At 41.5% G+C, this 22500-nt stretch overlaps 2 protein-coding genes across 3 annotated transcripts in view; one reads left to right on the top strand and one right to left on the bottom strand.

Moving 5' to 3' along the window:
* aqr (aquarius intron-binding spliceosomal factor) overlaps nt 1-12624 on the bottom strand; it is a 120231-nt gene extending 107607 nt beyond the window's left edge. Inside the window, exons 1-11 of one of the 2 annotated variants that reach the window (XM_076295580.1) lie at nt 12556-12624; nt 12120-12232; nt 11874-11930; nt 11730-11770; nt 11357-11513; nt 9954-10094; nt 9493-9561; nt 8853-8953; nt 8656-8732; nt 6647-6711; nt 838-954 (exon numbers count right to left, since the gene is read on the bottom strand). In XM_076295580.1, coding sequence (XP_076151695.1) covers nt 838-954; nt 6647-6711; nt 8656-8732; nt 8853-8953; nt 9493-9561; nt 9954-10094; nt 11357-11513; nt 11730-11770; nt 11874-11930; nt 12120-12194 — 900 coding nt within the window. In that variant the 5' untranslated portion in view covers nt 12195-12232; nt 12556-12624. Of the gene's footprint in view, nt 1-837; nt 955-6646; nt 6712-8655; nt 8733-8852; nt 8954-9492; nt 9562-9953; nt 10095-11356; nt 11514-11729; nt 11771-11873; nt 11931-12119; nt 12233-12555 lie in introns of those variants that run through there. The other variant, XM_076295581.1, reaches the window with a different exon arrangement.
* Nucleotides 12625-12692: 68 nt separating this feature from the next.
* The window catches only part of LOC143134874 (alpha-amylase-like), a 16705-nt gene continuing 6897 nt past the window's right edge, over nt 12693-22500 (top strand). Inside the window, exons 1-7 of the mRNA XM_076295579.1 lie at nt 12693-12776; nt 15337-15627; nt 15948-16094; nt 17106-17303; nt 19113-19343; nt 21742-21875; nt 22461-22500. The exon at nt 22461-22500 is cut by the window's right edge and continues 83 nt beyond it. Of these exons, the coding sequence (XP_076151694.1) occupies nt 15460-15627; nt 15948-16094; nt 17106-17303; nt 19113-19343; nt 21742-21875; nt 22461-22500 (918 nt within the window). The 5' untranslated portion in view covers nt 12693-12776; nt 15337-15459. The remainder of the gene's footprint in view (nt 12777-15336; nt 15628-15947; nt 16095-17105; nt 17304-19112; nt 19344-21741; nt 21876-22460) is intronic.

The raw sequence follows: 22500 nt of genomic DNA, 5'->3' as shown, positions 1-22500 counted from the left end.
AAGTTACTTTATTTTACTTTATTTTACTTTTAGGACATTCTAATATCTACCTAGCTAATAATATAGATATTAAAGCAACACAATGTAGTTATTTGACCCTAACATAATGGCCTCAAGCGGAGGATGGCGCCGCTAAGAATGCAGATGCGTGCGCGGAACACCTGCTATTGCAATATGCAACACTGTAGAACCATGGCCCTGTTTGCAATATGCAACACTCTAGGACCATGGCCCTGTTTGCAATATGCAACACTGTAGGACCATGGCCCTGTTTGCAATATGCAACACTCTAGGACCATGGCCCTGTTTGCAATATGCAACACTGTAGGACCATGGCCCTGTTTGCAATATGCAACACTGTAGGACCATGGCCCTGTTTGCAATATGCAACACTGTAGGACCATGGCCCTGTTTGCAATATGCAACACTGTAGGACCAGTGTTAATCAAATTGGGTAAACCACTTTAGCGCAACATCAGTACCCAGCATGCTGAAAAGTAAGAGTGTACGTAAGTGTGTACGTAAGGTAAGAGTGTACGTAAGGTAAGAGTGTACGTAAGGTAAGTGTGTATGTAAGGTAAGGTAAGAGTGTATGTAAGGTAAGAGTGTACGTAAGGTAAGAGTGTATGTAAGGTAAGAGTGTACGTAAGGTAAGAGTGTACGTAAGGTAAGAGTGTACGTAAGGTAAGTGTGTATGTAAGGTAAGGTAAGAGTGTATGTAAGGTAAGAGTGTACGTAAGGTAAGAGTGTACGTAAGGTAAGAGTGTACGTAAGGTAAGAGTGTACGTAAGGTAAGAGTGTACGTAAGGTAAGAGTGTACGTAAGGTAAGAGTGTACCTGACAGAAGAGGTGTCCCTCCTTCTCCCTCTGACTCAGAGGAGACAGGTGGCAGCTCACCACCAGGTGGGAGTCGTCCAGGACCGTGTTAAACCAGCGACGGGTGGGCAGGAGAGCCTGTGGGGGATGGAGGGATGGAGAGAGAGAGAGAGAGAGAGAGAGAGAGAGGGAGGGAGGGAGGGACAGAGGGATGGAGAGAGAGAGAGAGAGAGAGGGGGGGGAGAGAGAGAGAGAGAGAGAGAGAGGGAGGGAGGGACAGAGGGATGGAGAGAGAGAGAGAGAGAGAGAGAGAGGGGGAGAGAGAGAGGGAGAGAGAGAGAGAGAGAGAGAGAGAGAGGGGGGGAGAGAGAGAGAGAGACAGAGAGAGAGGGAGGGAGGAAAGGAGAGAGAGAGAGGGAGGGAGAGAGAGAGGGATGGAGAGAGAGGGATGGAGAGAGAGGGAGAGAGAGAGAAGGGGGGGGAGAGAGAGGGAGGGAGAGAGAGAGGGGAGGATGGAGAGAGAAAGAGGGAGGGAGAGGGAGAGAGAGGGAGGGAGAGAGAGAGAGAGAGAGAGGGGGAGGGAGAGAGGGAGAGAGAGGGAGAGAGAGAGAGAGAGAGAGGGGGAGGGAGAGAGGGAGAGAGAGGGAGAGAGAGAGAGAGAGAGAGAGAGAGGGAGGGAGAGAGAGAGAGAGAAAGAGAGGGAGGGAGAGAGAGAAGGAAACAGGGGGAAAGGAGAAGAATGGAAGAAAGAGAGAAAGGAGGGGTGAATAGGAGAGAGAGGGATGGAGGGGTAGAGGGTGGAAGAAGAGACAAGGAGAGAGATCAATACCAACAATTTAGTCAGAGGAAGGGTCCATGCAGTAAACGGTAAACGATAATAAAAGTGCCCTTCTGGCACCAGCAGGCTTTTATTTCCTCATAACCGCCACGCGCTGACGAGACACACAAACTGGGCCGAGCGGAGTGGGAAGCATTCTTCAAGCTCACACACTTACTGGGAGCATCAAGGTGCGGCAAACAAAACAACATCAACAACAACAACAACAACAACAACAAACACTACAACAGCAGCAACAACAACCATGACCGCGACCACAACACCAACAACAACAAACACTACAACAGCAGCAACAACAACCATGACCGCGACCACAACACCAACAACAATAACAACAACAAACACTACAACAGCAGCAACAACAACCATGACCGCGACCACAACACCAACAACAATAACAATAATAATAATAGCAACAACAACCATGACCGCGACCACAACACCAACAACAACAACAACAACAAACACTACAACAGCAGCAACAACAACCATGACCGCGACCACAACACCAACAACAATAACAACAACAAACACCACAACAGCAGCAACAACAACCATGACCGCGACCACAACACCAACAACAATAACAATAATAATAATAGCAACAACAACCATGACCGCGACCACAACACCAACAACAATAACAATAATAATAATAGCAACAACAACCATGACCGCGACCACAACACCAACAACAATAACAATAATAACTAGATGTACCGCAGAGCGGTACAAAATATGACCGCCGCCCAGTCCAGCACATTTTTTCCACAAAAAGAAATCACGCTGAAAGGCCTATATGATTCTAACTGTCTCACTAAATTGCATTATCCACACTCAATTCTCACTGGTATCTGCTAGACAACAAGTACCAAAACATGATTAGTTCATAGATTTCACATGTAAAATTCATTTTATACAACCCCACCTCCATCTTGCCTGTTTATAATTCTGAGAAATTCTTGATTGTTTGTGTTATGTTTATGTTATGTGTGTGTGTGTGTGTGTGAGTGTGTGTGTGTGTGTGTGTGTGCGTGCGTGCGTGCTTGTGTTTGTGCCTGCGTATGTGCCTGTGCATGCAAGCGTACATATGTCTACTGTGTGAGTATGTGTCATACGTATGATTACTGTGAATGTATGTGTGTGTGTGTGTGTATCTGTGCACATGTGTGCACATGAAATGGGTTAACATGACCCCTGGAGGCAAACATACAGAAAAGAATGGTCATCCTAGGCCCTACAGTTCTCAAGATATTCACAGAGAACTGTGTCTGCCCTACCCTCCTTTCGGGGGGTCCAGTCCAGCGGGGGGGCTACAGATCAAAACGAAAAATGACGGTTCCATGCTATCCATGTGGGGGTACATGCCCACCAAGTTTTGTGTACCCCGGTCTTTCAGTGTCCCGGGAATCCTTGTTGGTGTACGTCACTAAATGTACACATAAATTATTTTATTGTAAGGCCCCCCATGAACTAAAGTACACAAAACTTGGCATGCATTCGGAGGGTGTCATAATGATCCTACACTTTTAATTTCGTGCAGTTTTGACCTTGTCAGCCAGAGATATTGTGATGAAAACACCTAATTTTTTGCTTTTTCATTTTTAACTAGGTGGCGCTATACATAAAATAAGTGGTAATGGGATGGGTTGACATGCCCCCTTAAGACCAACATACATAAAAAAGGTGGACCTCCTAGGCCCTACGGTTCTCGAGATATTCACAGAAAACTGTCTCCGGCCACCTACAGGCCAGTTGGTGTATAGTAACATAAATGAATTTATTGTGTGGCCCCCCATGAACGGAATTCCACGAAACTTGGCGTGCATACAGAGGGTGTCATAATGATCCTACACTTCCAATTTTGTACAGTTTTGACTTTGTTAGGTCACAGATACCTTCAATTACAACACCTCATTTTTACTTTTTTGTGTTTAACTAGGTGGCGCTATACATGAAATGAGTGGTTATGGAATGGGTTGACATGGCCCCTTGAGATCAACATACAAAAAAAAAATGGTCCTCCTAAACCCTACGGTTTTCGAGATATTCACAGAAAACTGTGTCTGCCCTACCCTCCTTTCGGGGGGTCCAGTCCAGCGGGGGGGCTACAGATCAAAACGAAAAACGATGGTTCCATGCTATCCATGTGGGGTTACATGCCCACCAAGTTTCGTGTACCCCGGTCTTTCAGTGTCCCGGGAATCATTGACAGAAATTTGGGCATGCGGAAAAAAAAAAAAAAAAAAAAAAAAAAAAAAAAAAAATCTGACTAAACCTATATGACCACCGCTTCGCTGCGCGGCGGTCATAATAATAGCAACAACAACCATGACCGCGACCACAACACCAACAACAATAACAATAATAATAATAGCAACAACAAAGATGACGACAACAGAAACAACAACACCAGCAACAACAAAGGCCGCAACAATAACATCAACAACAACCACCTAATAACATCTAAGCTCTACCTACAGCATGTGAAATGTGAAACAAAGATATTCAAAACCATAGCTGGTTGGGGGTCATACCGACCCATTCAGCTAGCAGCATGTTTACAGTTGCTGTTCCTGTTCTGCATGCACAGCTAGGGGAGCTTCCCTAGTTAGCACTCGACTCCGTGAACCTGGCCGCTGCGCTGGACCAGCCCTTTGGCAGGCGTCCACACGCCACGCCCTGGATCAGAGGGTGATGGATCTGCTCGGGCGGCCGGACGCCCTCTGGGGTTGCCAGAGAGGGCGCCTTTGATCAATTCCCCTATAGCTGTGTGCATCAGCAGCCCAGCTGATATCAGGCCTTCACAACGCATCAGCAGCCCAGCTGATATCAGGCCTTCACAACGTGCACGCGACCTGTTCGAAAAAAGTCGCCGCAAAATTCTTCCTGTCTTTGAACACGTCTATCAGCCAACCAAGGTTAAGTGAGGTGCTTATTAAAAACAGCAATGTAAGAAACATGATTTTGGTTGCAGAAAGTGTGTGTGTGTGGGAGAGGGAGAAAGAAGACGTGTGTTCACCATATAGGGCACCAACACAAATGAGGCATCCCTGCTCACGACCACAGGGAGAGAGAGAAGCAATCTCCACCACCCTCACTCTCATCCTCCAGATGCGTAGACTGTAGGCTTCAAGCGCTAATTTTAAAAACGATAATAAAGCTGGTATTTCTCCAGGGCCTTTTGCCACTCTCTCGCCCGGAAAGGGAAGTATAGCCTGTCACACTTAATCAATTCACTCCACACAGAGAGAGACAGAGTGTGTGTGTGTGTGTGTGTGTGTGTGTGTGTGTGTGTGTGTGTGTGTGTGTGATGAGCCTTCTCTTTGTCTGAAGGAAATCATGGAGGAGAGGCAAAGAGGAAAAGCTGTGTCCACACACAGACACACTCCAGACACAATGTCCACACACAGACACACTCCAGACACAATGTCCACACACCGACACACTCCAGACACAATGGAATAGTCGCTTTTAGAATACGTGAAAATCTCAATCTCTTATTGATATTCTGATGTTCTTATCTATATTTCTGATATGTTGCTGATTGGATCATAAACGGCCACAGCAACGAAGAGGAATGACTGATAATGACTGACTCTTCTCTATTATTGTATTACATGCTCCAACTGTAAAGCACTTTGAACTGAATTCTGTGTATGAAAGGTGCTATACAAATAAAGCTTATTATTATTATTATTATTATTATTATTATATTATTATTATTAATAATAGATGTCTCCACTGTTAAAGCGAATATCACTCAAGCCTCTCCGTGCTGACTGAGGCGAGACAAACACAACCAGATCCTGAGCAGCTCTTTCTAAAGCTCTATACGGTGTGACAAAGACGGGCCAAGAACACAAGCTCACACACTCTCAGGAACCGAGAGATGCCATCCCTGTCACCAGTATCCACGACGATGCCATGCTCCGAGACGGGCACGTTCTCGTCCTCTTTTGTGCATTCTGTCCATCCCACCTTTGTGCCTCTGCCATGCACACTCCTCTGAACGCCTCGACTCTGTCATGCGCACTCCTCTGAACGCCTGGTCTCTCATGCGCACTCCTCTGAACGCCTGGTCTCTCATGCACACTCCTCTGAACGCCTGGTCTCTCATGCGCACTCCTCTGAGCGCCTGGTCTCTCATGCGCACTCCTCTGAACGCCTGGTCTCTCATGCACACTCCTCTGAGCGCCTGGTCTCTCATGCACACTCCTCTGAGCGCCTCGACTCTTTTTCTCTGCGGATGCTGTGCCCCAGTGCAACACAATGTTTTTTTTATCTTTTTTTAAAAAACGTACTATTTACTATTTTTTGCTCACTTTGCATTAATTTGTGTATTTAAAGGTACACTATGCAGGTTTAGGTATTTAAAGGTACACTATGCAGGTTTAGGTATTTAAAGGTACACTATGCAGGTTTAGGTATTTAAAGGTATACTATGCAGGTTAAGGTATTTTTGGCGAGTGTAGAGCTCCCTCTAGAGTCGCGATGTATTTATATATTACTCCGCTATTGTAAATAGCAAACTTCTCACGACTTGTACCCCCTGTACACAATGCAAATGCTTTTGTTATGGAGGTGAATGATTAACAACAGGCAAAAACTATCTCCAAAGAGCTATATCTACTGACAAGGTAATGTTTCAGATTCTCGTGAGTTTTGGCAGGGCGCCACTCTTGGAAGTTGCATGGCTGGTTTTCTCGATAGGGAATCGCTACGTCTATGCTGTATAGCTATGCTAGGTGAACGATTCGCCTATTACAAGTTTGTTTACCATCAAAGGCTTCATAAAGGTGAAAATCTTGCATAGTGTACCTTTAAAAGGCATTTCTCAGGCAGGTGGCACAACATGTTTGGAACAGACAGTCATATGGATAATGCCATGGATAGACATTATACATGGGTCAAGGTGATCTTCACATCCGTTTCTCCAGTGATATGTATTGGGAGTGATGCCTTAAGGTGGCTGGACGGGTGTGAGCTTACCTCCAGGTCGATCATGAGCTCAATGAATCGCTCACAGTAATGCACGGCCTCCATGGAAACAGCTCCTGGAAAACACACACACACACACACACACACAGTATGTTAGCCCTGAGCAGTACTACACAAAAGATCCCATCTAATACTTTTACTACTATGCTTAATGTGGGCTTTTCCACTTTAAAGCGATGTTTCAGAGTAATTTAATTTTCCTTTGCACCATGACCCCGAGCCAAACACCCTCCCAGAACATGTTTCCTCTTGGTCGAGCCCTGGTCCCCTGGTCGAGTAGCGCTGTCAGACCAGAACCTGTTTCCTCTTGGTCGAGCCCTGGTCCCCTGGTCGAGTAGCGCTGTCAGACCAGAACCTGTTTCCTCTTGGTCGAGCCCTGGTCCCCTGGTCGAGTAGCGCTGTCAGAAACGAATGACTTTCTACAGGTTCTGGGAGGGTGTTTGGCTCGGGGTCATGGTGCAAAGGACCTTAAAGTGAAATTACTCCGAACCATCGCTTTAAGCATCTGCCAAATAGCATTAACATAAACATTATAAGGGTGCATTTTCACTACAAAAACATGTGGGTCTTTGGGAGGAGGGGGGATCAAAATGGCAGCATTTGCCGTTGCTTCTTTGGAATCCTAAAACTGCTGGGTGCTGCTAGAGGGGATGGGTGCTGCTCAAGGGGATGGCTGCAACTCGAAGTGATGGGTGCAGCTGGAGGTGATGGGTGCTGCTAGAGGGGATGGGTGCAGCTAGAGGTGATGGGTGCAGCTAGAGGTGATGGGTGCAGCTAGAGGTGATGGGTGCAGCTAGAGGGGATGGTCGACATATTGATTAAAAGTGCAGTCAGACCCAATTCATCTCCTCACAATCCGCTAGCTGCTCATTGTGTGAGTGCACTGTAAAAAAGCCGGTCTCTGTGGGCAGCCCAGGCTCCGGAAACTGGACATAAAGTGGGGGCATCCTGTCCCCCAAACAAAAACGAAACTCTGTGCAGAGTTTGTCTGGGAATACTGAAGGGAGGGGTGAGCATTTTGTCCATGGTTAAAATATAATGTGCATTGATTTGGACAAAAGTGCTAATAATGTTTAATATAAACATTAACAAACACGACTTCCTGCACAATTGCTGACTGCACCTAGCAAGAGTCTTCCCCCCTAACCTTCCATGGTGAAAGCAATGAGAGAATAATAGCTTATGGAGGTAGCATGTTGCGGTTTCAGTCATTGACTGAACACATAAGCAAAGTGTCAGCTGAAATATAGAGTTTAATTAATCAAAAGCGGTGCTGATGTCTTCATTCATCAAACAATTACAGCTGCTATGAAGTGATTTAACAGAGTGCTGGCAGCTTTTTATGGCAATATTCAACTGTTGAGGTAACCTTAGGGTCAACTCAAAATTCTCTGGATTAGTGATCTAATGCTACCACTCGAAATTGAAAGTTGGGTCATTCTGTGTAAATTCTGACAAATCAGACAGGATTCAGTCCAGGAAAATGGTTGCTGCACCGTCTCTGTCAATTGATGATGTAACTAGCATTTTATAGTACAGGAGGATGGATGCTGGGGGGGTTGTATTGGCTTGTCTTTCAAAGCTGGATGAGATCAGATGAAAGGTAGGGTTTAAACACTCCTGGATGAGATCAGATGAAAGGTAGGGTTTAGAGCTTCCCCATCCACACCCCGATGGAGCCAGAGCAGGGTTTCATAGCGGCCCCAAGCCAAGCTGCTTCAAAGGCTCACCAAGACGAGAGAGATTCTCACAGCTCTGCACAACAACCTGGAATCTGACGTCCAACGCTCCGATATCCACAACAAGTTTAGTTTTTTTACCTTTTTTTCCCCTCTCAATGCTCAAGAAGTTCACGTCAGGAGAGCACCAAGTGAGCAAGCTAGCCCAGCGAGAGACCAGCAGGCCTGGGAGCCTCAGTGGCAGCAGAGGGGTGCTTTGAGAACGGGAGCCGGCAGCAGAGGGGTGCTTTGAGAACGGGCGCCTGCGTCAGAGTCTCTTACCTGACGCTGGGATGGACGTCAGCACCTGGAGAAACTTCTTGATGAGCTCCGACAGGAACGTTCTCTCCATTTTGGCTCTGCGTAAAAAGAAACAAGGACAGGTGTGAGCCGAGCGGATGAGCGATGCATGAAAACCCCCATCAATCCAAGGCAACCGGGGTCACATGGCGATGCATGAAAGGAAGTGATGGTCTTACTGCTCAGAACTCTTTGGGTCCAGCTTCTCGTAGTTCTTTTTGATGAGGTTCCAGAACTTTTTTAGCTTGGGAACTTTCTTCATCTCCTGCTGCAGTCTGGACTAAAAAAAAAAAACAGTATGAAAAGCACAAGGTCATCTTTCCAAACCAAATTCATTGTAATGCTGCTTGGTTCAAGCGAGGCATCGTTAAACGATGAACCTGAGCTAGTCAGATCTTGACAGTTGAAAAAAGGGATTCATATTTCATGCGAGCCCCTTCATTTCAAATGAGAGGGGGGATAGGAGCCCTCCCATCGTCACTATCATGACTAACAAATCTGCTCCATCTCCAGGAGGCAGGACTGCACGTGTTTCCAAGCCTTTCACACAGAAGCAGCCAAAATAATTAATGCAAGCTGCTCTGCATTGCCAAACATTGCCCTCAGTGGCCTTTCTAAATAAAGCATCGAGTAACCTTTGCCACGTAATCCTTCATTACATATTCATTATCATTTTGCTCTGTGAAGATTTTTTTTAATGATCATTTCTTCAAATATAAAACTCAAGCAATGTGTTTTGTTTTCCTTGCTGTTTGCATGGTTGTCCAACATGATGCCTCTTTGTGAGTGAGTAAGGGATGATTGCAATGCGGTGCATACCGGTAGTAGGCACATCCACATGGGCAGAGATATGAGCTGCTGCACCTGCTCACGAATCAGATCCACCTCCTGCGAAAGCGAGAGAAAGAGAGACGCATGCATGACTCATTACTTTGCCTCATTCCGCTGCTACTGAACTCATACATATGCAAAAGAGGCTGATGAAGGCTCTGGAGATCAATACAACACGACAGGTGGAATATTTGGGGCTTCTGCAACAAAGATCTGCATTATGAGCCACGAGCGGCAAGATGCTAATCCAATACTGCCATCTAGTGGACATATTAGGCAGACATGATGGTCTGTATTTTATAGATGTCATAGCTTTTAAAAAAAAAAGAGAGAAGGAAACATCTTGATTGTGTATAATTAATGGTTTGCATCAATAAATACCACTGTACGATTACGTTAGTCTCTATCTCTGGAGAAATGGCGAGAAGTGAAGGTTTCCCCGGACATACCAGGCTGTTGAAGCAGTGGTCAAGGAAGAGCAGGAGCACGGTCTGTTCCCGTAAGGACAAGCCCTTTTCCCTGCCCGCTAGCGAGGCCTCCATCACACACTTGACGAAGAAGGGGAAGTGCTTGGGCTCTTTTTTAAACACCTGAACAAAGAGGAGTGTCTTTATGTTATATGTTATATGTGTGAGGCTGTGTATATCCTGCATGGAATGTAAATGATGTGTGAAAAAGAATATCCTAATAGGACAATAAAGACTCTATACTATACTAGTCTGCAGAATGGTAATTACATATTGTACATTTACATGTATTCATTTGGCAGACGTGTTTATCCAAAGCGACTTACAGCAATACAATAACATTATACATTACTAATTACATACATATAATAACATTTAAGCCACAGAACTACAGCTACAGCAATAGAATGATAACATGCAAGATACAGTGCAGAGGAGACTATAGTTAGGAATCACCACTGCATCTTTCAATACTAGTAGTGGATGATAGGAGTACCTACATATTAAAGGTGCTCTAAGCTCTGGGCCACACGTTTTTTAGGCTTAAACATTTTATGGTCACTTACTGCAAACATCACCTAACCAACCGCTAGCTGTCTGTGTCCTGAATACACTGTAAAAAAGCGCAAACTCTGTGGACAGCCCAGGCTCCAAAAAGGGCAACAAAAACAACCTGGGCAAACCTAGCCCAAAAAAACATAACAAACTGTTCTAGCAAATCACAGACGAGATGCACGTTTAGGAGAGTTTCAATTGCACGGGAGCAGCACGGGAGGGAGGGGGAGGAAGTAGCGAGCTAGCTTGCTCTCTGTTTTGTTTGAAAGGCAACAGAAGTGACGTTACCCAGCATCGCTTAGAGTACGTACTCTTGTATTCTACAACTACTATTGTAGCAGATATAAGACCCTTCTGCGTTATACATAGTGAAATAACATGCATGTGTGAATTTCAAAAGATGCTCTTGCTTGGTACAAAATAAAAATAGTCACACAATCACCACTTAACCACATGCTGTTTAAAAACATGTACAGAAAAAGGCTGATGGTTGAAATGTTATGTTCATGTAAGTGTGAGATTATTCAGTGCACTGCCAACACAGAGGAATGTAATGTTTTCAGTGAGCTTTGTCTATCTGCCTTTATTCCTGTCAGAATTACACAATAGTTACAGTCCTGTTCTTTAAGAAACATGGTGGAAAGTAAATGCATAGGCCAAGAAAGACCCTATGAAAGCAGGGCCCATTTAAAGCAGATCTAATTCACAAGGCAGATCTACAAATGTAGTTTTACTTTGGGTAACGCTACAATACAGCATTTGGGTTTAGCAGAGGTCAGCGATCTCTGCATGCCCTTCTAATTTTATTTCTGTTACCACGGCGCCCTTACCTCCCATGCCGGCACGTTCTCACGAAATTTCTCATTGACTATGCAGCAGATTGACATGAGGTAGGCGTTGCTAGACACTTCAGGTGTGTAGTTCACCCACAGGTAATTCTCCAAGTACTGACTGAATTCCAGCAACATGATTTTCCTTATAGCAAACCTGAAAGGAAAAAAACAATGCTTCTCAACATGCTTTAGATGTATACATACATTATGCACTTAGGGTATTTGTTACACCTAACATGTATTATATAAACAGACATTTGTAAACAGGGATCCAAAAGACCAGTACTGAGCAGAGAACACATCTATACTACAACCAGAAAAGTTTGTCTACCAGATGTATGTTCAACCCACAATTCATAATGAAACTTACTTTGATTTCTGAATCTCATTCTGATATATGTCCTCTATTACCTACAATGGAAGAAAAGATCTGGCTCAGGTACATGTCAGAAACAAGTAAGTGTAAATAATATTATTTTTTATTGATAAAAGATTATCGATTGCAGAAGCTTACCTTAGGGTCGAAAGGTAATTTTTTCTTAACAAGGGGTGCCCAATATTTGTTAGCCAGCTGTAAATGATAGCAAGGTTCGCGTCAAAACATGTCATTATGTTTCAGTAAAGCAGCTGAAGTGAATGTGTCTATTGGTGAACACCATCAGAAGCAATAATATATGTATGATACTTCAGCAGAACAACTGAAAAACTTCTGCAGTCAAAACAATGTTTTGTCTGGCAACAAACTTTTAGCTGTCTTTACCTGTGTGACATATTCGGCGTTGATTTGGGACACAGAAGGTGCAGCTATTTTCTTTACACGAGAATCTTTCTCCATGTTTTCAGACCCAGCAAAGAAGTTAGGTTGCGGAGTTACTAAACAAAGACAGGACACGCACTTGAGTTACAAAATGCAACGTTATGTAAACAAACTCTAACGTTAACGTTAGTTTAGTGCAGATACGAGCAGGTATGGTAAAATGATGCCCACAAACCAGTCAAATCAATCAATGGAGTTAACATTACCGGTTAGCTACCTAGAAAGCTAGCTGACGTTGGCTTCAATTGCGCGCTATTCGGCAAGCTAATATTAGCTAACTAATTCAAAACATTGCAACTTGTTGTTCAAATATGTATAACCGCATAGACCTCGTAACACAACAGTATATTTTAAATACCAAACAATGAGCGTTGTTTACCTTCTTAATTTTGAGACACACACATGTAGTTTCTAAACATTATTCATAAACGTGAAATCAACGTGAGACGGAAGTTGTTTGAGAAAACTTAGGGATAGCTTCCGAGTGTATTGAAAATAAAAGTCGCTAGTATAGGCGATGACTTCTCATGGCAGCTTGCACGATGAATGCAGCAACCTTTCGTTTACCGTCTATGGCAGCAACCCACATCCAAACTACAGGTGATTTGTTGTAACTGGGATTGTTGGGAAATAATGTATCCTCATTAGTTGTAGCCTACCCAATCCCAGAGAAAGACTTTGTATCATACATAGGTTGGCTCCATTTACACTTTTACCATTCTCATTCCTTATTTTTACAGTAGACCTAATATATCAAGCATAGATGTGCATCGTATGTGTATCTTTGACACAAACAATGTTTCCATATATGCGCTTTTTTGCTTTCCCACTTTGCAGCCAAAATAAAAGTCTGCCTAGGCTTTATGAGGAGACAAAAGTTTACTTCCCAGAGCTCCCAGAATGCATTTTCACCTGAGTGAGCAGAGATCACTATGAAACTTCCCCAGTTGATTACTTACATTAATATGGGGGGGAAGTTGATTCCCTAGTTGATTACTTACATAAATATGACTGGAAAGTTTGGTGTATGTAGGTGCTTCTGAAGTGCAGATTTCATGGAGAGGAAACTCATCCATGGGTGCTAGCATCTCTCACTAGCACGTCTCTTAAGATGTGGAGGGAGGTTACTTATTGACTACTGTGCACTGCCCTCTTTTAGCTGATTTCTAATGTTTCTGTACTACTTGATCCATAGACATGCATTAAAATACTAAGGCCCAATAATCCACACAGATCAGTCTAGAGCAACTTAAAAACTTTTTTTTTGTTTTACATAATTTCGGTTTATTATTATTATTATTATTTTAAATAAGAAAATACAGTTTTTTGGGTCGAGACTATTTATTAGTCCCATAGTAGGACGACCATATATATATATATATATACGTTTTGCCTTTTCCTCCTCCTCAACCTGTTTGTTGCATCATACCACTGACATTTCTAGAAATCATCCTGACAATTTTTGACAATTACTTTCAGTAGAAAAATAGCTGTGCTCAGGCCCTTGAGCTTCTATTGAGCTTTATCAGTCGAGGGCAACATAATCTTAACCTGTATTCTCACTTATGACCAGTAGAGGGAGTACAAAATACTTTTGTCTAGTAGTCTCAGCAAGCCCATCAAACTAATGATAACTTATGATAACTCATGATTACTCATGCAAACTCATGTTGTGAGTGTGACATTGTAACAAATGTATCCTCTAAAGAATATCTTTTGAATGAAATGTGTAGAAATGTGCAGAAATATCCAATAATCTTGAGGTAAAACAGCACTGATACAGAATACATGAAAACCGATGTTTACTTTAGCTCAATTAGATAGATAGATAGATAGATAGATAGATAGATAGATAGATAGATACTTTATTGATCCCCAAGGGGAAATTCAAAGGTCTCAGTAGCATACAGACATCACACACAACATGCACTTACAGCAGAAATGGTAAATATAAGTATAAGTATAAACATATAACCAAATTCCACTGTACAATAAAGACAGTAGAAGATAAGAAAAACTAACAAAACTAAATACTAAATATACTATATAAATTAAATTAAATTAAATTAAATTAAAAAAAAATCCACAGTGTGCTTGAGTAAAAACTCCAAAAGTAGTCCAACAGTAGTCCTGTAGTTCTGTGTGCATGGTAAGGTGCTCAAGAGAGTGAGTATCATGGTGAAGGTGCAAAAAGTAGTCCAACAGTAGTCCAACAGTGCAAGAATAAGGTCTAGAGACCAGCATAAATAATATGGACAAATAAGAGAGTAAAGTATAATGTAGACAAGGTAATATAAAAAAAATAATGTCAGTGCAAGAACAGGTTGAGGTAATAGGGTTACAGACATTCAGTATTGTAGCAAAAGCCATTGGTCATGTGTGCTAATATAGCATGAAAAACAGTGTAGCAGTAAAACAGTAGTAAAAACATTAGGCTGTGGACATTAGTAAAACAGTAGTAAAACAGTAGATTTTTTATTATTATTTATTACGAATGATATAGACATTTTTTATGGTTTTTATTTTTTATGGTTCATATTTGCCATTTACCCCTGTGATATCAATGTGAAGAAGTGCCCCCCCCCCCCCCCCCCTTTATGTAAGCCAAAGTTACGCCCCTTGGCTGTTAAGGTGGTCAAAGAGAGAATGTTATCAAGGTGAAGGACAGCCAATGGAAAAGGGAAGAGCAGATGTTTGTAGCATGCTGGGTAATGTTATATAAATGTTTATATAAATCATTATTGTAATTTTGAGTATTTTTGCACATTCCCTCACTTCATTTCTCCTAAGAAGCACATAAAGTTCATGCAAATTAGATTAGATTAGATTAGATTAGATTCAAGTTTATTGTCATTTAGCAGAGTACAGGTACAGAGCCAATGAAATGCAGTAGCTAATGAAATGCAGTGCAAGTTAGGCCCGACAATTAAATGTAATTAATCCTCTCTTGCAAAATAGGAAATGTGCATATTTTATCCATTTAGTGCAATCCATGTGTAAACAGTTTCATGTCATTTTCTATATGCTGTTACATGTTAATGGTACATTATTAAACCATGTCTCCCTATGGTGCTCTATGGTGGGGAAAACAACATCAGCTTGTTGTCTGGACTTTTTCTCATTATACAGATAAGGATTATTTATATTTCCCACTTTTCAGATATCTCTGCGAGTGTGTGTGTGCACGCATGTGTGTATGTGGCAACGTGTGCGTGTCTGCTGACAGTGTATAAAGTCCAAGCCCACAGTGCTCCGGCTGCACTCCTCTGAGCTGCGCTAGAAAATGAAGCTGCTGATTTTTGCTGCTCTTTTGGGGCTAAGCGTAGCCCAGCACAACCCTCACACCAAGCATGGACGGACCTCCATCGTCCATCTGTTTGAGTGGCGATGGGCGGACATAGCTGCGGAGTGTGAGCGATACCTGGCACCAAATGGCTACGGAGGTGTTCAGGTATGTTTAGTCTGAAGACTTTGTTGTACTTTGTTGTGTATAGAAAACGACATGAAAATGACACTTAACGCTGTTATCTGCCTTAAATTAAAGTTATATCCCTCTAGTGATGGGGATTGTAGGTATAGGTAATTATTTATTACAGATGCCTTGTTTATTTTCTTCCTGATGATACAGTATATGCTTGGAATCCGCAGTTTATCAGAAAATGTTGTTGAATCAAACCACTGACATTTGTGTCATTAGCCCTTTGCTCTAGTGGACCTGCAGGAAAGTGTATGTGTGCTGAAGGTTGAAATGTGGTTGAACCCCCATCCCAGATCTCCCCTCCGAGCGAACACATTGTTCTGGACCACCCCTGGAGGGCCTGGTACCAGAGATACCAGCCAATCGGATACAACCTGTGCTCCCGATCAGGAAATGAGAAGGAGCTCCAGGATATGATCTCCAGATGCAATAAAGTTGGGGTAAAAGGCACTCTAACAATAGTTTTGCACTAAACATGCATGTGGCAATGTTGTGTTGATGCATATTAGTGTTTCTGGGTCAAGACTAGCACACTTATGCTTGACCTAATAACGTCTGGCCTCAGTCATTAAATATCAATTTAAGTTTAAGTTTATTGTCATGTACTCATAAATACGTAAATACATAAATTATCAATAATGACATTTCTTATGCTCAAGAGCCAGTTCAACTTAAAAACAGTATAATTGCTAATTAAACAAGACTGAAGTGTGAGTATAAAGGGGGAGGAATATATAAGGAGATAAAAGATAAAATAATAACAACTTGCAAAAAAACACTGAGGAGGTGTGAGGTTGATGACGTGAGGAGGAGTATGACAGTTCAGCATTACATTGTCTCCAGACTTTCTTTCTTTCAGGGCTCAATGGCAAAAAACCTCTGTATCAATATGTTAGTGGAGTCTTTCTACAATCAAATGATTGACTACTAACAAAAAATATATAGATATTCTATTGAGGAATGAGGAATCAGTAGAATGGCTACCTATGGATGTGTGGGACACCTTTCTGTCATTTCTAAGCTCTTCACCAGTGAACAGTACCTCACACAAAGTGTGTACTACCCTTGGTACACACCCGTGGCCTACAGGTTAGGGCTTTGGGCTTGTAACTGAAGGGTTGCCGGTACGATCCCCGACCCAGTAGGAAATAGGTGGGCGGGGGAAGTGGTTGAGCACTGCTCTCCCATGCCCACATCCACGGCTGAATTGCCCTTGAGCAAGGCACCTAACCCCTCACTGCTCCCAGAGCGCCGCTGTAGCAAGGCAGCTCACTGCTCTGGGTTAGTGTGTGCTTCACCTCACTGTGTGTTCACTGTGTGCTCTGTGTGTTCACTAATTCACGGATGGGATGAATGCAGAGACCAAATTCCTTATTGGCCTATAAACCTGATTTACATTTACATTTTCTCATCTCATCTTCAAATTTTCTCATCTCTGAATGTATACACAGGTCAACATCTATGTGGACGCGGTTATCAACCACATGTGTGGAGCCGGTGGAGGTGAGGGTCGCCACTCAAGCTGCGGATCCTACTTTAACGCCAACACAAAGGACTTCCCCTCCGTGCCCTACTCAAAGTTGGACTTCAACGATGGCAAATGCAGAACTGGCAGTGGAGAGATCGAGAACTATGGCGACCCTAACCAGGTCTGTGGCTCAGATGGCATAAAAAAAAAACAAGTGTGCCTACAGTGCGTTATGGATTAAGATGCCATGACGCCAAGATGCATGATGATGTGATGTTCTTAATGAATGCAGTGAAGTTGTTTGACATGAACAATTTCACATCATTTATAATTTAATATTGCCTTGCCAGTTGCCCCATTCATGGACTGGTCATAGACTGAAAGAAAACTTCCATGAAAAGGTCCATTGAAAAATGCTTTTAGTGTCAGACTAGACTTAACCCTTAAAGGTGTACCGTCACAATGTTGGAAAATGAATGTTCTAACGAATATCTGGGTTCATTGAATTCAACATAGAATTTTAGAACCTTCAATTTTGTTAGAATGTTCAAAACCCCACACCTTTAACCCTTAGAACCCTAAGCTGTTTTTAGGGCATTTTCACTACCTTTATTCATAAGGATTTATTCTGGTCATTGTAAGTGCCACACACATATATTATATATTGTTTTTTTCAGGAGAGTTTAGGCTATTCAGATCTGCCATCATTTCATGTATTAATACTAGCATTGATTTTATTTTGATTTTTAAAGAATTAAAATATAAAAAGTGTATTATAAAAATTCTTATATTTCGACATGTATCTCACCACAGCAAGCTCACAGCTCTACATGCATTTCATGTGTGTGTAGGGCAGACTGTCCTGAATCGGGCAATATAATTGCCATGTTGGAGGGATACTCTGGGGCTGAGCAATTTACAGAAATATTTGCTGTGTGATTTACGGAAATAAATGCCATTTTTTATTTAGTGATGAAAAATGACCTTTCTGCGCTCCATATCTGTGACACGAACTGATCTGACCTGACTTGACCCGAGGTTGCGTGTTAGCCTGCGTGCCTGTGTGTATGCAGTCATAATAATTCTCAACTCTTTACTGCATTGCCATGAACAAAGTAAAGGCAAAAAAGGTGTTTATTTGTTGAAATTGGGATGCAATGTGAGCCTTGAATTGGATGCCATGCAGGAATTTGCTAGGATCTCAAAACCGGAATATGAACATGCTTTGCCATAGAGAAACACATGATAGCATTGGATTATAAACATGCTTTGCCACAAGAACAGACAAAAACGTGGGGTAAGTCCAGCTATATGAAGTTATTATTTTGCTGTCACTTCGTCTGTTTTATAACCCAGAAGGATGTACTTGGTATCAAATGATAGCTCTGAGTCTCCTCTTTCATCTGACATGCGTGGCATATCTATGCGATCACGGGTCCGCGAGTAATTCAAACGAGAGTAATGAGTGTGCAGCGTTGGTTTGTGTACATGACGTTATTATTTTGCAGTCACTTCGTCTGGTTTTATAAGCCAGAAGGATCGATAAACATGGTACCAATGGATAGCCCTGTGCCCCCTCTTTCATCTGATATGCTTGCCATATCGATGCGATCACGGGTTCGCGAGTAATTCAAACTAGAGTAATGTGTGTGCAGGTGAATGCAGAGAAGTATAGACTGTAAATATGATGCAATTTGATTTAATTTCATGATTTTTTTTAATTTTCATACTTGATCGTACAGACAAGTGTGTAGTCTCGTTGGAAAGCCCCACTTCTGCTCTGTCGTGCAATAAAGGTTTCATCTCGCTGCGATGAACCGTTCAGGAGCAATGTAACAGAGAAGAAAGGGTGTGTTTTTTGACGCACTTTGCGTCAATCGGGTTCTAAGGGTTAAGGGTTAATCGGGGTTAATCCATATACAGGACTATGGCCGCACGACACGTGTCTTGATCCAAGCTGCATTTCCCTACGTCTCCTTTGTGTGCGCAGGTGAGGGACTGTCGTCTGGTGGGTCTGCTCGACCTGGCCCTGGAGAAGGACTACGTACGGAGCAAGACGGCCGACTACATGAACAAGCTGATTGACATGGGTGTGGCCGGGTTCAGGGTGGACGCCTGCAAGCACATGTGGCCGGGAGACATGAAGGCCGTCTTCGACAGACTGCACAACCTCAACACCACCTGGTTTAGTGCTGGCTCCAGACCTTTCATCTTTCAAGAGGTACACATTCATTACAGTGCATGAAAATGCACTGTACTGTTCTTCCTAGGCAACTTCAACAACTTCTTATTATTATTCCGCTTACCACTTTTTCCGTATGCAATTTCTCTTGAACAGTTTAACTTAGAAACTTCGTTCAAACTTTGTAACGTAGGTCTTCAAACAGATCGGGTTGGTATGACTTTTCAACTTTGAAACTTTTATACTTTTTAAACTATTAAAGAAAAACTTTTTAAAAATCCCCATAGACTTAACATTGCCGATTATGACATCATAATACGGCCATTAAGCAATTAGAATCCTATGGCAGGTGTTCAGGCCACCTGCAGCCTCAGGCTTTAAGCATACAATCTGGGTCAATTAAGACTACACATCCTATTCAACTGTTTCCTCTGCCCAAAACTGTTTCAAAATAAAAGTGCTCACTACAATAATCCACTGTTAAACAATGTAACTACTGAACTTTTTACATTCAACTTTTAAACGGTCTACTTTTAAACTATCATTAAACTATCTATCTATTAAACTAGCTGTCTATCAACAACTTTTAAACTATCTACATTCAACTTTTAAACTTTTAAACTATATACATTCACTAGCTGTCTATCAACAACTTTTAACTTGTCATCAACTATGTCAACACTTTTCATCAACTATGACTCCTACCCACTGTAGCTAGTTAGCATGGTTAGCAAAGTTAGCATGTTAACATTGTTAGCATTTTTTAACAAAACTGCTAAAAATGATTAGCTAGGTTAGCTAAGTAACATGGTTAGCATAGTTAGCATGCTAGCATGTTAACATGCTAGTTAGCAAAACGGCTAAAAATGATTAGCTAAGTTAGCTAAGTAACATGGTTAACATAGTTAGCATGCTAGTTAGCATAACTACTAAAAATGATTAGCTAAGTTAGTTAAGTAACATGGTTAACATAGTTAGCATACTAGTTAGCATTTTTAACAAAACTGCTAAAAATGATTAGCTAAGTAACATGGTTAGCATAGTTAGCATGCTAGCATGTTAACATGCTAGTTAGCATTTTTAGCAAAACTGCTAAAAATGATTAGCTAGGTTGGTTAAGTAACATGGTTAGCATAGTTAGCATGTTAACATGCTAGTTAGCATTTTTAGCAAAACTGCTAAAAATGATTAGCTAGGTTAGCTAAGTAACATGTTTAGCATAGTTAGCATGCTAGTCAGCATAACTGCTAAAAATGATTAGCTAAGTTAGTTAAGTAACATGGTTAACATAGTTAGCATGCTAACTTTGTTAGCATAGTTAGCATGTTTAGCAAAACTGCTAGAAAATGTTTGTTAAGTTAGCTAAGTAGCATGGTTAGCATGTTAGCATTGCTAGCACTGCTATAAAACATTAGCTAAGTAGCATGGTTAGCATAGTTAAAAATCTTAGCATAACTGCTAGCAAACATTAGAGTCATTCCAACTTTCAGTTATCATCAAATATCTACCTATACACAGCCATTAAACTATTTGAATATCAACATTCATTCAACTTCCAGTCTGTCAAGAACTTTTAAATTACTTACCTTCAACTTTTAAACGGTCTACTTTTAAACTATCATTAAACTATCTATTAAACTAGCTGTCTATCAACTTTTAAACTATCTACTGTCTATCAACAACTTTTAAACTATCTACATTCAGCTTTTAAACAGTCTACTTTTAAACTATCAACTTTATCAACTATCAATTAAGCTATGCAACCACCATATCTATCTTAGCATCACCGTAGTAACCATCTCTGTATTATCTGTTTTAACTATACATGATATTTTACATCACAACTTTAGCATTTTCATGCACTGGTAATTCCTTGGAATTGCATTTCTAGTTGTTATTATTATTATTATTATTATTATTGTAGGCTACTCTAGGTGTTTGTGATATTATTTATTTCTACAACATCAATAAAGATCGATCTATCAGTGGAGCAGCACAATGATACACAATATGGAACAATCTCATTGAGTAGTTCAGGAACTGACCAGTTCAGGAAATCAGTAGATGCCTTTGGTCTTAAACAGCATGATGATAACTGTGGGAATTTGTACAGAATTTGCTTTATGTGCAAATACAGAAATTTCCATTTTAGTTCATGAAACATGGCAACAAAATTCAATATGACATGTTACATATTGTTGATCCTAGTACAATCAATCAAGCAATCACTGATGCACTTATTCTTACTGTACTCTACCTTTTTTAAATTGTCCTAAAATTGTTGAGAGAATTGTTTTAAAACATAAACTGTTTACCATGTTGTTAGTCGCTTTGGTTAAAAATGCGTCAGCCAAATGTAATGTAATGTGATGTAATGTAACATATTGACTCTTTGTTCAGTATTAATGGCTCTGGATGTTTGCTTCTTTGCCCTAAGGTCATTGATCTCGGTGGAGAGGCCATCACTGCCAGTGAATACTTTGGACTGGGCAGGGTGACCGAGTTTAAGTATGGAGCCAAGCTTGGCACAGTTCTGCGCAAATGGAACGGCGAGAAGCTTTCCTACCTGAAGTGAGCCTTCATTAAGTAAAGCTCATCGTTTATTAAGTAGAGCTCATCGTTCATTAAGTAGAGGTTATCGTTCATGAAGTAGAGCTCATCGTTTATTAAGTAGAGCTCATCCTTCATTAAGTAGAGCTCATCATTTATTAAGTAGAGCTCATCGTTCATTAAGTAAAGCTCATCGTTAATTAAGTAAAGCTCATCGTTTATTAATAAGTAAAGCTCATCGTTCATTAAGTAGAGGTTATCGTTCATTAAGTAGAGCTCATCGTTCATTAAGTAGAGGTTATCGTTCATTAAGTAGAGCTCATCCTTCATTAAGTAGAGCTCATTGTTAATTAAGTAGAGCTCATTGTTTATTAAGTAGAGCTCATCGTTTATTAAGTAGAGCTCATCGTTCATTAAGTAAAGCTCATCGTTCATTAAGTAAAGCATAAATAGTTGTTTTTGTATGGCCAGTGGTCCATAACAACTCCAGTGCCATGTCAGTGTATTCAAAATGCATCGCAAAAGCAAAACGTTACCAATATGTGCTGTTGGTATGCTGTGTACAGGTATATTTTAACATATCTGCATAAACTCACTTTCTTTCAGGAACTGGGGAGAGGGTTGGGGTTTCATGCCTAACGGTAGC

Source organism: Alosa pseudoharengus, unplaced genomic scaffold, assembly GCF_046254945.1.
Source record: "Alosa pseudoharengus isolate Yale_2024_CS ecotype anadromous, Long Island Sound unplaced genomic scaffold, YU_APseudo_1.1 YU_APseudo_1.1_scf_2, whole genome shotgun sequence".
Lineage (NCBI taxonomy): Eukaryota > Metazoa > Chordata > Actinopteri > Clupeiformes > Clupeidae > Alosa > Alosa pseudoharengus.
The sequence above is the reverse complement of the archived record's forward strand: the minus strand, read 5'-3'. Positions and strand labels throughout refer to the sequence as shown.